This window comes from Bison bison, unplaced genomic scaffold (assembly GCF_000754665.1).
Source record: "Bison bison bison isolate TAMUID 2011002044 unplaced genomic scaffold, Bison_UMD1.0 scf7180017864451, whole genome shotgun sequence".
NCBI lineage: Eukaryota > Metazoa > Chordata > Mammalia > Artiodactyla > Bovidae > Bison > Bison bison.
The window spans coordinates 7221549-7238947 of record NW_011495013.1 but is presented as its reverse complement, the minus strand read 5'-3'; the positions used below and the strand labels follow the sequence as shown (position 1 = coordinate 7238947).

Below are 17399 nucleotides of genomic sequence, written 5' to 3'. Positions count from 1 at the left end.
TAACACAGGCTGGAGGTCAAGGGCTGTCCAGGGAGGGCTTCCACCTTGCCATTTGCGATGCCTGCATCGCTGTTTTGTTTCTCAATTTCTGTGGGACAAGCTGAGTCATCAGAGCCCTGGAGGCTCTCACTCGTCTGGGAGATCTCTTCCTCCACAGGTGAGGCTGGTTTCATTCTATTAAACAGAGAGAGTCTGCTCACAAAGGCGTTTGGGACTCCAGATGGCTCTTTCCCACTGGCAAGAGATGGTGAACTCGACCTTCGGACAGACAGTCTCTGGAAGAGGTTTTTAATCTCTTCCAAAGATTTAATGGGTATTCCACGCAAAGAAGAGAGTCCGACCTAAGAAAGATAACATGAGAAGGTCTCAATAAAACAGTCAAAAGCAGTTGATAACAACTATGAAGTCAAACTAGGGGACAAAAAGGACAATGAAAAGTTACTACTCCCTTACATAGCAAACTGTTTCATGTTTTGCACAATGCTGCAAAAAAATTAATAAAAATAAAAGCAGCCGTTATGAAAAAGATGTGCTAATGTTGATAGCACTGCGAATTTCTACAACCATTTAGGAAGAAATCTGACAGCTCATAGCAAAAGATATAAAGTGTGCTAATATTGGTAGCAGTGGGCATACTTTTAGCAAATTTTTCTGATAATATAATCTAATATAAAAAAATTATCTTTATTATATGCATCCTAGCAATAATAATTTAAAAATTACAAGTATTCAATAACAAATTAGAAACATCTTAAAATGTTCTATAATATTTAAATATCAAGTTTATAAAGATTACAGGGCCATACTGAAAAAGCTATAAAAACAGTATGAGCAGCAGAAAAACAAATGAGTAATACACATTTAAAACACTAGAAGAAAGTAAATCAAAAGACTAACAAAATGTGTTTTTTCTTTCATTTTTCAGATTATAAAAAAGGTTGTTAATTTGACTTAAGGAAAATATGCCAATAAAGTAGTTTATGAAAGACTATCAATATCATGATATGAATTCAAATTTCTACTTTTATAAAACTTTTTCTTGTTCATATTCTGATTTCTTCTAGATCTTAACTCTTATCAGTGATTCAATTTAGAATACTAATTGGAAAGACCAATTAACTGAATTCTAAAATTTTCACAATAGAATGTCCAAAGAATTTTCTCCTAATAATTATTAATTTTATGATAGTTTGAGGGACTCATGTTGGTCAATTTGCAAACTTACTGGCAACTCAAAAATGAAAAGTGAACTCAACTACAGATGACGTTTCTGTATTACATATGAATTTCAATGAGCTCTTTATTTACTGCTTTTATTCACCTATTTTAAGGTACCACCTTAAAATATCATGAGGCTTAGGCTTTTATATGCCTACAGAGATTTTCTTTCAGGGCACAGAATATTACATTCTTTGGGGATAAGACAACTATATTTCTTAAGCAGAAAACACTAAAAGATGTCTGCATTGGAAATAGATGTATATCAAAAGGTGTTGTATGAGGGAAAAAAACAGAATAACCAGTGATTTATCCTCTAACTAGATAACTTCAAAGAGCAAGTTTCTAATTGAAATCTGATAAAAATATAGTTTCTGATCAAATGAAAGCTTAATGAGAAGTTATTTTTATGTTAAAACTGACCACCTCTGAAGTTGCCAAGAGAAAATGATCTAATAGAAAATGAAAATTTAATTGGGTTGAGCTGCAAATTGAATTTTAAGTGGATGTGTGCAAAAGGGGAAATAGTTATACTCAAGGAAGACAGCACAGCGAGTGGTGAATCACCAATCTCTAAAGCAAGCTTTCCTTTTTAATTGAAAATGAATTTTCCATGAATCCTAAGCTACATAGAGACTTTAAAGATTCAGCTTGTGTGGGAACAGCAGAACCTTGGTATATTATAGATGTATTGGATCTTCCAGCGATTGAGTTTACATTACCCAAGTGGCATATGAAAAGGTATATTATCATTAAACATGATAATGAATCTAATACTTTATATTTTGCTTGATGTAGTGCATATGTTCAGAAGTTTCACAGAAAGCTTCAATTTGTTAGGCAAAGTAAAGCAAAATGAAGAGAGTCACATTTGCCAAGAACTGCTCTCATTAGCTATCCTCCTGGAAGCAAAGTAGTGTAGTAGCATGGATCCATACTCCCTGGGTTCAATCCTATTTCCTCAATAAACTGGTCCTGTATCCCTGGGCAAGTTACTTAAGCTTACCTGTAAAATGAGTAGTAGAGTAATAGTACCTAACTCATGGAACTGTTGGGAGTAATAAACCTATTAATACCAACAAATTGCTTAGAACATCATAAATTCAGAGTACAGGTTAAGTGATGTATAAATGTTACCTGTTACTATTGTTAATCACAATCCATATAAGACCACGGGGCTTCCCAGGTGGCAAAAGTGGTAAAGAACCCACCTGCCAATGCAGGTTAGATGTAAAAAAACTCCAGTTCGATCCCTGGGTAGGGAAGGTCCCCTGGAGGAGGGCATGGCAACCCACTCCAGTATTCTTGCCTGGAGAACCCCCATAGACAGAGGAGCCTGGCAGGCTACAGTCCATGGAGTTGCAAAGATTTGGACACGACTGAAGCAACTTAGCATGCATGCACAGTAAGAGCACATAACAAATATATTTAAACCCACAGTTCTCTTCTGGAAGGTGACCCTTGTTTGCATTAGTCTTACCTTTTGTCGTGGCTGGTTAGGAGCAGAAACCACTACTGTGTTGCAAATTGCCAATGCAATAAAGAAGTCGATGATGTACAGAGTCTCCAGTGGTGGATCTGGGATAGTCTCATCCGTTGGGGTGAAGAGCAGAGGTGTAATCTGACTAAACTTGTCCAAAAGCCTGGTGTCTGGTACCACATCTGTTTCCTGAATATCCAATGAGACAAAGTGTGGTCACAATAAGCATCTAAAAATATGAATTTTAAATCTACACAAGAAGGATTATTTCTAACCAGAATCTATGAAACATGAGACAGTATTCTTTAAAAATAAAATTTAATGTACATGGTATCATGGGAAATGAAAAAAAGGAAAAGACAAAAAATTAAATGCAAAATCTAGAATGCATATATGAAAGGAGATTACCTTGACTATTAAAGTAAGAGATAGAGACAATGCCTTTCACCAAATTCTAATTGAATGAGTCTTGCCTTATTTTGAAATATACAGTACAGAGCTATATTTTACTGTAGGATTCTACTTTGGGCATAGATTCATCCAACAGCAACTGATGAATATTAATTCTTTTAAAACTGAGCATGTTATTCATACTATGTTATTTTAACAAAATATTTTATGGCTCAAGTCACTACTATTGTTTAAAAACCAACCCTGCAAAATAAAAACTACTATAAGCAAGTTAACAGAGTTTATCTGTATTTCCCTAGTAATACCTTACAAGCCATGAACATCCATGCTTGCTATGCTAAGTTGCTTCAGATGTGTCCAACTCTTTGCGACCCTATGGACTGTACCCCCTTGTTCATGGTTCTTCTGTCCATGGGATTCTGCACTGGAGTGCGTTGTCATTCTCTCTTCCAGGGGATCTTCCCGACCCAGAGACAGAATCAGCGATGAACATTCAAGGGTCCCTCTAAGAGATTTCTGATTATCAAATATATCTGGCAACTGTGACCTATGCCTTTCTCTTTTGTACAATTCCTTTTACAAATTGGCTTTAAGAAGTTTGATTATTGGGGGAAAATACTTCATTCTGTTTAACACAGTACTTTGCACACTTATTTAGAAGTACCAACTTTAAGGAAAGAATACTGTTGTAGAAATTTCTTTATAATTTTGTAATATGTAGTCAACTGCTTTAGAAATTTTTCAGATGATTCAAAAAAGGGATCATCAACTCTGAATCAAGTCTTCAAAAAAGTGCCACTGTATTCTAGAGGAATCCAGGATGCTGGCAAAGCATACTGACTTCAGGAAAGCTGAGAGAGGCGATGGAGAGAACAGACTCAAATAAGGAGATGCTTGATGTTAGACTTAGTGATCATGGCTTGCGTTCTACACTTAGGAGTCCGGTAAGTTTTAACACAGGCTCAACAAGCAAAGAGCACAGGCTGGAAATCATATGGGTTTGGGCTCAGGCTCTAGATCCACTACATGCTCTCTAGGGGCCTCAGGCAACTTACTTATTTAACCCTCTGAGCTTCATTTCCCTCTTCTGAATAATCTTAAGAAGTATACCTACCTCAGAGGGTGGCTGTATAAAGTAAATAAGACAACAAGTGAGACGAGACCAGCACAACAGAAACTAAAATAATTTTATGTTCCTTTTTCTTCTGGAATGACACACTCATTTTCAGGCAGTTTACCTGGTTCACTGCTAAGTCGCTTCAGTCGTGTCCGACTCTGTGCAACCCCATAGACGGCAGCCCACCAGGCTCCACCGTCCCTGGGATTCTCCAGGCAAGAACACTGGAGTGGGTTGCCATTTCCTTCTCCAATGCATGAAAGTGAAAAGTGAAAGTGAAGTCGCTCAGTCGTGTCCAACTCTTAGCGACCCCAGGCACTGCAGCCTACCAGGCTCCTCTGTCCATGGGATTTTCCAGGCAAGAGTACTGGAGTGGGGTGCCATTGCCTTCTACCTGGTTCACAGTGGGTTTCAAAGGTCCCAGTTTTCTGCTGTCAAAAGACATTCTTAAATTTCTACCTAAAGGCAGCATCTATTGTTCTGAGACAGTTTACTCAGCAAAATTTGAACCATGTTGTGTTTGATAGAGCTTGTAAATGTCTGTAATCTGACAACTGCTCATTAACTAGTTGGCCACATTCCCTCTCAAGACTCACACAGAGTAACACTGAGCCAGCAAGAGTCTGTGCTGCGTCTTCAGTTACTTGGAGAACCATCCCTTCCTTGAGGATCCCCTTGCCAAAGTTAGTTACAAGAGACAGTGGCAAGGTCTGATGCTTGGGAACCTTGCTGCATGGAATTGATGAAGGCTATGATGATACTGGCATCTAGTGAGTGTGAGAGACGCCACAGGCTGGAGCAGTATTTCCAAAGGCATCCTTCTCAAAACGTTTATACATATTAAGCAAAACTCCAAAGAGTCCCATACTAAAATAAGTTTAAGAAATGTTTAAATAGGTCTCTCTATTGTAGCACTTCTAAGAGTGTTTAAAAGGTACTGGGAATCTCCAAGAAGAAGCCAGTATGCAGGTTTTGGTAATGTTATCTCTAACACACATTTGCTCTTTGGAACACGATAAGGATTGAATTACAGACCTTAGAAGCAAACAGTGATTTTATTGTACTGATGATCTCCACACGGATGAGTAACTGGCTTCAGAACATCAGGACTCTACTTCATTCTGAAGTTCCTCTAAGACTAATGACAGGTTTGTAAGTTCCATCTTGGTGACAAACACTGTTGACATAAGTCAACCTAATGGGTCATTCAGGGAATTTAAGAACCGATGCTGTGGCCGTGAGAATAAAAGAAGACATGGAGCTGACCAAAGCTGGGACTCTGATTGGAAACTATTTACAAAAAGAATTGTTGAAATAGATGTGAGGAACTCAGGACCATACAAGACCCTAAAAGCATCAAAAGAAAAAAAAAAAAATATATATATATATATATATATATAAATAAATATATAAAGAAGAGCCCAGAAGATTTAAGGGATGAGCCATGTCAAAATGAAGCTGCAAGAACAAAATATTCTTCCCTTTAGTTGGTGTCTCTAACAAGTTAACCCTGACTGACTAAGGTGTTTAGTTCCTGAACTCAGGAGAAGTATAGAGTTATCACACACAATTGTTATGTGTAAGATGGTTTGACAGGGTTTTTTTTTTTTCTTCTAAGATCCAAATCTTCTTCATGGATACCGTCTATTTCAAAATTGACTTTTTCTTTTTTTTTTTTCTGTGATGGACAGCTCCTGACTTCTCTGAACTTGAATTAACCCAAGAACCAAATCCACACCATCCAGCTTTAAATAATTCCATGTATATGTACTTCTCTCCCCACAGGGGAAGTTCCTTTAAAGGAAGGAACCTATATCTTATAGATTTTTACATACATTTTAAAATTGAAGAACAGTTGATTTACAATGTTTCAGGTATACAACAAAATGATTCAGTTATATATACATCTATTCTTTTTCAAAATTTTTCCATTTTAAGTTATTATTTGGTATTGAATATACTTCCCCAAGCTATACAGTAAATCCTTGTTGCTTATATATTTTATGTATTCAAGTCAGTTGCTCAGTCATGTCCGACTCTTTGTGACCCCATGGACTGCAACACACCAGGCTTCCCTGTCCATCACCAACTCCCGGAGCTTGCTCAAAATCATGTCCATTGAGTCGGTGATGCCATCCAACCATCTCATCCTCTGTTGTCCCCTTCTCTTCCTGCCTTCAATCTTTCCCAGCATCAGGGTCTTTTCCAAGACCTTTTCATGTATTGTAGCTTGTATCTCTTAATCCCATGCTCCTAATTTATCCCTTCCCCCTTTCTTCTTTGGTAACTATAAATTTGTTTTCTATGTTTTTGAGTCTATTTCTGTTTCATAATAAACTCATTTGCATCATTTTTTTAGATTTCACATGTAAGTGATATCGGGCTTCCCTGGTGACTCAGTGGTAAAGAATCCACCTACCAAGCGGGAGATTCAAGCTAGATCCTGGGTTAGGAAGATCCCCCAGAGAAGGAAGTGGCAACCCACCCCAGTATTCTTGCCTGGGAAATCTTATGGACAGAGTAGCCTGGAGAGCTACATTCCATGGGGTCACAAAAGACTCAGACACAACAGAGTGGTTAAACAATAAGTAATATCATATGATATTTGTTTTTGTCTGACTTACTTTATTTAGTATGATAATCTCTATCCATGTTGCTGCAAAAGGCATTATTTCATTATTTTTTTATGGATTTCTTTTAACATATCTTATAGATTTTTGGATTCCTAACTCAGTAGCTGTGTCAGTACCTGGCACATGGATAAGCTATAAAATTTTATTGCTGTACATTACTAATAAACATTTGCTGGTTTTATATTCCATAAAGAAGGGGGTGGATAACATTAAAAAGATGTTATTCTTAGAAAACAAAGACATAACCCCCTCCCACTTGACCTTAAATAGACATTTTTTTATGCAGTGAAAAATTGTATACTCTTAGAGACTACAGAACATGATGTAGACAGCTTCCCATATTTAAAGTAAGCCTTATCTGTTTCATGGTGGGAGTACAACATCTTAGTCCTAGCATCTGGCTATTTGAAACCTTACATTTGCTGCCACGATTCATATAATGTCTTCTTACCAGGTTGCAGATTTCACATTCACCTTTCTTTCTCCCTCTCTCCCTCCCTCCCCATTCTCCCTCTCCTATTTTCCTTCCTTCATTTCTTTCTGTATTTCCCCCCCTGTGCAAATCCAATTAAAACAAACACTGGCCAAGACTTCTCCTTGCTCTCTCAAAGTGTCTGCCAAAGTTTTTGTGTAGTCTTACTATGTACTGAATGTTAACTCTGTTTTCAAACTGAGAATGACTTGGACCCACTTTGTTTATGCAAATTCAAAAATGTCCAAAGTTAAAGAATGAACAAAGATACTCCGTGTGGGAGATAACACTGACCAAGGTCTAACACTGTGCCCTGTTGTTCAGTTGCTGAGTTGTGTCCAACTTTTTGCAACCACATGGACTGTAGCCCACCAGCCTCCTCTGTTCATGGAATTTCCCAGGCAAGAATACTGGAGTGGGTTGCCATTTCCTTCTCCAGGGGATCTTCCTGACCCAGGGATCAAACCCATGTCGCCTGCTTGGCAGGCGATTCTTCACCACTGAGCCACCTGGGAAGCCCAACACTGCTCTGCTCCTCTGTCACCTGCACCCAAGGTGTTTATCTCATTTCCTGCTCCACCCTCACTCCAATCCTAGGGACTCAGCACTCCATCTGGACAACTGTGGCACAGATATAGATACAAATGCCTTCTGCCTCAGATTCCTAAATACCAAAGACCTAAGAGAAAAGACAAAGGCCAACAGCCACACATGCACAGCTCCTCCTCCCCACTCCGTTCTCCCTGGTTGTGTGGTTCTGAGCCTTTGCACACACTATATACTGTCTGCCCTGAGTGCTTTTCCTTCCTTTTCTACTGTGGAACCCTCTACTCATTAGTTTAATCATAAAATAAGTTTTACCTCTTTTGTGCAGCTTTTCTTGATCCCTTCTCATCCCCATAGAGTTGATGACTCTCTTCTTTGTGCCTTTTTAATACTATGGATTAACTACCATTACTGCATCTTCAATACAGGATTACTTCTATTTACTTATATGTCTGCCTCCTCTATCAAAAGCAAAGCTGAAAGCTGGGGATGTGTCTTATCCGTTTTATATCCCAGGCTCTAGTATTATGTCATTGTCTTCCATTACTCCATTAATGGGATATTACTCCATTTATGGAATATTTACTCCATAAATATTTATTATTGATCTATGGTATCAGCAACACCTCAAGGAAAGATGGGTGCACAGAATATATGGGATCCTGGGTGCATGGAACTGACATCCTAGGTGGGGGAGATAAATTAACCTATAAATAGATGGTTCTATTTATACAAGACAAGATGGTTCTATTTAGACAAGTGTGCAGGAGATGGAACATACTTTGGATTGGGTGGTCAGTGAGATTTACTGAATCTTACTACCATGTTGAAGAATTGATGCTTTTGAACTGTGGTGTTGAAGAAGACTCTTGAGAGTCCCTTGGACAACAAGGAGATCAAACCAGTCAACCCTAAATGAAATCGACCCTGAATATTCATTGGAAGGACTGATGCTGAAGCTCTAATACTCTGGCCACTGGATGCAAAGAGCTAACTACTGGAAAAGACCCTGATGCTGGGAAAGATTGAGGGCAAGAGGAGAAGGGGATGACAGAGGTGAGATGGTTGGATAGCATCACTGACTCAATAGATATGAGTCTGAGAAAACTCCAGGAGATAGTGAAGGACAGGGAAGCCTGCCGAGCTGCAGTTCATGGGGTCACAAAGAGTCTGGCATGGCTTAGCAACTGAACAACAAGATTTACTGAGGAGGTGACATCTGAGCTGAGACCTCAGTGAAAAGAAAGGAAACAGCCATATAAAGATCTAGGAGGATAGCACTCCAGATAGAATGAATAGCATGCTTGCTGAATGAAAACTTCTTGAGGATTAAAGAAGCATAAAAACACTGACTCACAAAGTCAAGGTTTCTATTTCTAAAGTAGGTCATGTGAATCCAGGACTCAAGGTCCTCAATGTCATTCTAACTCCTGAAGCTGGCACACCTTTGCCAGCACTCTACCTTGGACCCTCTCTGACTCTCCCCTTGCCTCCCCCATGAAGGGCACCACCTTAACAACTTTTCACTTCCAGACCTCACAGCCCTCACTATGCTTTCACACTGGTGTTCTACGACCTGGGATACATGAACAGACTTTTAGTATCATATGTACAATTTTCACAGATGTCAGCTTTCAGGTTAAAGGATCTACAGTTTTCTCAAAATAATCTTAGTCTACAAGAAGGATAGAATTGGCTTGTCTAGAGCAAGCATGAGAGATGGTCTCGGATCTCAAGGAAGACCTCGTCATCCTGTATGTAAGGGTCTGGTATTCAAAACACAAAACAATGCAGCAACCCCAGAGAAGCTGTATAATCAGCACAATGCATGGAACTGGAGTACAAGGCAAGTCAAAACAAAACAGATTGAACAGGAAAACTGAGCCTGTTGAGCAGCTTCCAATAATACTTCACGGAGAGCAGACATGGGAGACTCTGACCTTAGATGCTGAGGATTCAAGGTGATGAAGTCCTTGCTCTCAAGGAGCAAGGTCCACATCAGAGGCAGAAATAATGCCAATGCCATGAGGACTAAGGGACTGAAGGGCAGGAGGGACTGTGTAAATAGAACTTAGAAACACAGAGTCTGAGAATTCTTCAGAAGAAATGATATTTAAAAAAGTATTTCATCAGACCTGGTAGATAGAAGTAGGTGGTGAGGGGAGAATGAATTTTAGACAGGGGAAATGGTACAAAAACCATAATGACTCCAAATAAGGAAATAATCCTTTGTTCCACGAAGAGAGTGAGGCTGGATTGGGAAACTGAGAGGGAGGCCATGGCACAAGCCCACCTGGTCATTAGTATCCTTGACTTCCAAGTAAACATGAGTCAACATGTGGTTAACTGCAGGCGGCTGGAAAAGGTAAAAGATCAGCAGAGTAATGGGCAAAGTTGATAAAACAGAAGAAAACAGATATCTACTTCTGATATAGCCTGAAAATGAGTACAGAAAAGAGGTTGTATGCATTCTTTACCTTTCTTTTTTTTTCCTCAGAGACTGGAGAAAAAATAAGTCCAGATGTTTGGAATAGCTTGACATATGGTAATGATAGGATATAACAGGCATTATATCCTTAGAGCCAAAGAAATGCATTGGATGAGTTTCAGTGAAATGATCTTCCTAGATTCTAAATTGCTCTATTTGTTGGAACTTTGAAAAGAGCCAGACTCCCCTCAAGGCCTTTCCAGGACAAATGAGATCCCTGGGGTATACTCAGATCGCATCTCTACTATGAAAGTCTAGATAAATTCACTGTAGAACAAAAGTCTTCCCAAAACTGTTTATTTCTTGTTATGTCACCTATTTCAGAGATCACCAACTGCTTACCAGTCTCATGGCTAGGGAATCCTCATCTTGAATGAGGATAAGGAGAAGTTAATGAAATGTGGAGGGCAGAGAAGGCAGCTGAAATTTTATCAAAGTGATTTTAAGTGCCGCAAAAGTTTTGATTTCTAATTCTTTCGCACCAGTATCTTTCCTCTTTTCCATCTTCCACATGGTTCTTCCTCCATATTTTCCTCTCAGGACTTAAGAACACACACCCTCTTGAGCTCTGTATAGAAACACTAGAAAATGATCTGCTGAGGACTAGGAATGGAGAAGAGGACAGATATTTGGTGGGATTTCGGGGAGGATTACAAAGAGATAAAAAGGCCTCGGAGGATACTGAAAGGCCTCTGATTTCCCGATCAATTAGACACACTTACCAGTGTATGAGATACCTCCAGTAAGTTGTGCTGGTTCTGAAAGTGAGCCATGATCATTAAAGCAAGGCAGCTTTCTCCAGGCTCAGAAGTGACTGACCTTGACCAGAAACATGTTTTTCAGAAATGGTATACTATCTCTTGACACTGATCTCCAAAATTAAGATATTGTGAATGTGTGGCAATCAGACTGAACTTACACAGTCTCTTCTCAGGGAGAAAAGACAACAGTGTGTGGTCTGTTTTAATTATGAGAATGTTCTTTCATTATTCAACACAGACAGACAAGTTTCAAGTCACGCATTCACACTTACAATGGGGCTACTGAAAGCAGCCTGTCTGGAATGAGGCACTTCACTGGCTCCTTCTCTACTTTCTAGAGCGAAACAGCTCCCAGTAAGATGATTCGAGGAGATACTTCCTAAAGGCCGACTGTGAACTGTCCTGCAGCTGAGGGCCCTCGGTTTCGCCATATTGCTGAGGGAGCCACTGGGAGTGTCGGCGGAATCTTCATCTTCAGAGGCAGCTTCCTGATAGGATTCCAACCTCTTGGCTGAGGGAAAGAAAACCACACTGGGTCATTCCCTGAGATGAAACACTTGCAGGTCGAATATATCAAGCATTTTCTTAAACAGCTATTTCACACGAGCCCCTCCTTTTTAAAACTTGGCTTCCAAACTCCTCCAATACACTGAGTTAATGAACTTGTATCATTGAGAAAAGTAGCAGCAATGAGAGAGGCCACAAGAATTCCTTCCTTCACCACCTACATACTCTTCCTCTGTGGTGTCATCTGGTCCCATCTTTAAACTATTATCTCTGTGCACATTTTGGGCACATATCTGCATGGTTCACTCCCTTACCCCCTTCAAGTCTCCTTGAAGTCATGGTCCTTTGTCAGTGAAGACTTCTCAGATCTAACCACACTGTTCTTACCACCATCTATACATCATTGACCTTATTTTTAATTCTTTGAATCATCCATTAGAATATAAACTCCAGAAGGGCAGATAATTTTGCCTTTTGTTAATATGATATTCCTAAAATCCAGGGAAGGAGTTGATACTCAAAAAATACTAGCTGAATAAATAATGGACGTCTTAAATTTGGTATGGTAAATGTAGACTGCTCTTTCTATTCCCCCAGGCTCCCATCAAATCACTCTTTCTCTGGTCTTTCTTATCTTTGTAAATGAAACCTAAATATCTACCTAGCTATTTATACCAAAAATCTAGAATTATCCTTGATTTCTCTTTTCTTCCTTATCCCTAGTATTGAAAGCATCACCGACAGCTGTCTATTATTCATCTAAAATATATCCCAAATACCTAAACTTCTCTTCATCTCCAACACCTTAATCCAACTCACCATCATCTCCCAAATGGACCAGAACAATAGCCTCCTGACTGGCCTCCCTGCTGTATGTACTCTACTCCTGAAACAGTAGCTAGAGTGATCTTTCAAAGATAGAGCAGATCAGACTACTGCCCACACAAAACTTTCTAGTGGCTTTTCAGTTCACTTGGAATAAAATCTGAATTCCTTTTCTTGGCATACATAACTCAAAATGATCTGGCCTCTGATGACCTAACTTTTCTGGCCCCTCTTCCACACTAAATCTAGCCTCACTGGCCTTTCTTTACTTTGAAAACTGTCAAGCTCATTTCTGTCTGAGGGCCCCTATACTAGCTACTCCATCTGACTGGAAGGCTTTTACTCCTGAATTCAAAAACCAAGTCATTCAGATCTAGGCTCTGATATCCCCCCTAGAGAGGCCTTGCTCAACCATCCCATTCAAAGTACTTTTCATTTTGTATCATAAAGTGTAAGTAAATGTTAGTCGTGTCCAACTCTTTGAGACCCTATAGACTGTAGCCCGCCAGGCTCCTTTGACCATGGGATTCTTCAGGCAAAAATACTGGACTGTGGTGGCATTTCTTACTCCAGGGGACCTTCCCAACCCAGGGATCAAACCCAGGTCTCCTGCACTGCAGGCAGATTCTTTACCATCCACGCTACGGGGGAAGCCCAATCACCCAATTTTAATTCTCTGCAAAACAATTTTTAATATTTTTTATTTAAAAATTAACTAACTTGTGATAATTTTCTCCAACAGAAGTTCTATGAGAGGAGGGGCCTTGTCTGTCTTGTTTATCATTATGTCCAGTGTCTGGAATAGAGAGTAGACAATCAAAAACTACATGCTTGTTTGGACTGCTAGTTATCTGAAGTATTCATGCCAATTCTAGCTACTGAATAGGTATGGCTTTCAGGAAGTCGATTTATAAAACAAAAAGCATCTGCATATTCTATTTATTTTAACAGCTTTTGTCTATGTTTTTTAAGGACGAGGAGAGACTAAGAGTCAACATAGTGATTCTGTGTTCTAGGACTAACTCTTTCAAAAAGTGGCTTCCAGCAAATCACTTTCTAGGCCTCTGTTTTCTTACTGGAAAAATGAATGATTTGGACTCAATGACTTCAAGATCCTTTCCAATTCTGCAGTTCTGTAAGGTTATTATATTCTCTGCCTAAAAAAATATACACTATTTCCCTATATGTCCTCTGAACTTCAAAAACAGATATATTTATTGCATCCCAAATACCCTGAGTTCTCCATTCTTACCCGTGCCTTTGCTCAATACAGCCATTCTCCTCCTTTCTACTTACCTCAGTCCCAGTTCCTCACTGAAGACCTCTGCTTCATCCCACTCACTGGTACCACTTTATAGCTTAGACGTACTGCTAAATGTTACTATGTGCCAGTCATTTGTCTCATTTAATCCCTGTAACAACCTTCTGAGGTAGATATTATCAATACCTTCATTTTATAAATAAAGAAATAAAAATTAAAGTAAGTTTCCCCATCTCATGAGAGTGATACAGTTCTATTAAACTCCAGTTTATTAAACTCCACAGCCAGTGCTGTGAGTCTTCATGCTATACTGTTATTAAATACAGCCAAAAAATTAAAATGGTCAATATTCCCTGCTTGATTTCACTGAGTCCATGTTTTGTAGTTTAAATATTAATATGAATAATGAATAAGGGTATGAATAGACGTATGAATAACATGCCTAGCGTCAAGGGAAAATCCACTGTAGGATAGAGCATTAGCACTTACTGAGTACTTCCTTTTCATCAAGCATCTTGCTAGGTCCTTTATTTTTTAAAATTTTTTATTGTTATTATTTTCCCTTCCTTTTTCACACTTCCTCTAGCTTTCTTTGCTGACGTTGGCCACCTTGCCAGGACCACTGCCTGTGATTGTACATGCTGTGCTAGGTCCTTTATATAAACAATTGCATATAGCTGTATCTATATATATTTTATCTTTAAAAAAAATGTTATTGGCTAGAAATGATCACTGTTCCACTTTGCAGCTAAGGAGACTAAGACAGTAAACAGTTCAGAGTGGGTAGAGCTGGGATCTGAATTTAAGTCTTCATGACTCCAATCAAAGTCAGACAAGTATCTGCTTATATGTCCTTAGCAGTTACTTATAGGGCCTCCCAGGTGGCACGAGTGGTAAAGAACCCACCTGCCAATGCAGGAGACATAAGAGAGGTGGGTTTTGATCCCTGAGTTGGGAAGATCCCCTGGAGGAGGTCATGGCAACCCACTCCAGTAATCTTGCCTGGAGAATCACATGGACAGGGGAGTCTGGCAGACTACAGTCCATAGGGCTGCAAGGAGTCACACACAACTTAAATGACTTAGCACAGCACAGCACAGTATCGCACATAGTTACTTGTATACAAGAGGTTAGCTCAGTGATTCTGAAGGAGGGTCAAATTTATCCCCTAGCAAACATTTGGCAATGCCTGTTCACAAGTTGGCTATTACATCTTTGGGGGAGTGCTATGCCATGCAGTGGGCAAAGGCCAAGAATGCTTCTAAGTATCTTAAACAATTCCCCATTAAGACAAAGTCATCCAGCCCAAAATGTCAATAGTGCTAGGTTGATAAATGCTTGAGTAGCTAAAAAAATTTACATATTGACAATGTGATACCATTTTTAAATAATTAAAATACTATACAACATATATAAACATGAAGGTTATACTTTAGGAATTTCTCATAGTCATCAGTAGGGAAAGTATTCATCAAGGAACTGTGGAATTAGTATAGAGCCAGATAGCTGAGCTGTTCCTCTAGGATGAACTTGCCCAATAGGGACTGATAAAACTGTAAGAGTGAAATAAGAAAAGACATGGAGTAACTCAATCTTTAATCATTTGTGGGAAGCGATGAGAAATAAATAGACCAGTAAAGTTACAATGTGATTCACAAAACAAAGCTACTAAGAGCCATACTTTCAGACTCTGAATTTTTTTTTTAATTGAGCATGAGAAGCAAAGGTTTATTATTATACTGATAAATAAAATCCATCCAAATGATCATCAAGACTTTTATTCTGTCTCCTAAAGTAGACTTGAAAAGTTCCATGAATACCTCAAAGGGGCAAGAGAATTCTTGCCTTCCAGCTGGTAAGAGAAAATATACAAAGTCTGTAATGTTTCCTTCGTCTCAAGGTAGGTACTATGTTAGATGCTACATTACCTACTTTATTTCTCTCTTATTTAATCCTAATCTCTTTTCTCTTCCAATGCTCCTGTTCAAACATCCAGTAACCTTTCACGACCTATTATTTACATTTATGCGATATCTGGAAGAAGTGAGCATTAGCCTATGGAACAAAACATTTATCACACTTTTCAACGTGCTCTCCAAAGGGCCAAACACAAGGTTGAAAAGCACAGGACACTCAGATAAACTTCTTTCAACGGTATCATCCCCATATCCTCCACTGAACATTTTGCTATGAACTAACTACACAAACATTTCCAGCATTCCAACTTTCACCTGCTTGTAAACAACACACTCAGCTGAGTTTCTTTCAACTGTATCATCCACACAGCCTTGACACAAAGCCTTTTATTCTAATTCCTCATATTTCCAGCATTCCAAGAATTTCTAGGCCAATATCTTCAAAGCCCCAAACCTTGATCAGTGCAAATCCACCTCCAAAACTGACTGCTGAAAAATCAAAACAATATAGAAAGGCAACGCTGACTTTAAACCCACGACACTTAAAAAGGTATTTTTATGTTTCCAGGTGTCCCTCCCACATTGAACCATGAGCTTCTCAAGAGACAAGCCTATGTCCTACTTTGACACGACAACAATGTGCTCGGTCACTCAGTCATATGTGGCTCTTTGTGACCCTATGGACTACATCCCGCCAGGCTCCTCTGTCCATGGAATTTTCCAGGCAAGAATTCTGGAGTGGGTTGCCATTTCCTCCTCCAGGTACAACAACAATACTAGCAACTAGTATTTATAAAGAATTTATTCTGTGCTATGCTCTACGTGCCTTTTAAAAAATATATTTACTTATTTGGCTGTGCACTCATCTCACATGCTAGTAAAGTAATGCTCAAAATTCTCCAAGCCAGGCTTCAGCAATATGTGAACCGTGAATTTCCTGATGTTCAAGCTAGTTTTAGAAAAGGCAGAGGAATCAGAGATCAAATTGCCAACATCCGCTGGATCATGAAAAAAACAAGAGAGTTCCAGAAAAACATCTATTTCTGCTTTATTGACTATGCCAAAGCCTTTGACTGTGTGGATCACAATAAACTGTGGAAAATTCTGAAAGAGATGGGAATACCAAAGCACCTGACCTGCCTCTTGAGAAATCTGTATGCAGGTCAGGAAGCAACAGTTCGAACTGGACATGGAATAACAGACTGGTTCCAAATAGGAAAAGGAGTATGTCAAGGCTGTATATTATCACCCTGCTTATTTAACTTATATGCAGAGTACATCACGAGAAACGCTGGACTGGAAGAAACACAAGCTGGAATCAAGATTGCCGGGAGAAATATCAATAACCTCAGATATGCATGGAGAAGGCAATGGCACCCCACTCCAGTACTTTTGCCTAGAAAATCCCATGGACGGAGGAGCCTAGTAGGCTGCAGTTCATGGGGTCGCTAGAGTCAGACACGACTGAGCGACTTCACTTTCACTTTTCGCTTTCATGCATTGGAGAAGGAAATGGCAACCCACTCCAGTGTTCTTGCCTGGAGAATCCCAGGGACGGGAAGCCTGGTAGGCTGCCGTCTATGGGGTCGCACAGAGTCGGACACGACTGAAGCGATGCAGCAGCAGCAGCAGCAGATATGCAGATGACACCACTCTTATGGCAGAAAGTGAAGAGGAACTAAAAAGCCTCTTGATGAAAGTGAAAGTGGAGAGTGAAAAAATTGGCTTAAAGCTCAACATTCAGAAAACGAAGATCATGGCATC

At 39.4% G+C, this 17399-nt stretch overlaps 1 protein-coding gene across 9 annotated transcripts in view; it reads right to left on the bottom strand.

The window, feature by feature from the left end:
* The window catches only part of ATP10D (ATPase, class V, type 10D), a 134301-nt gene that overhangs the window by 44148 nt on the left and 72754 nt on the right, over nt 1-17399 (bottom strand). For 8 of the 9 annotated variants that reach the window (XM_010858869.1, XM_010858870.1, XM_010858866.1 and 5 more), the window contains 3 exons: nt 11399-11637; nt 2699-2887; nt 7-341 (listed from right to left, as the gene is read on the bottom strand). In XM_010858869.1, coding sequence (XP_010857171.1) covers nt 7-341; nt 2699-2887; nt 11399-11637 — 763 coding nt within the window. Of the gene's footprint in view, nt 342-2698; nt 2888-11398; nt 11638-17399 lie in introns of all 9 variants that reach the window. The other variant, XM_010858867.1, reaches the window with a different exon arrangement.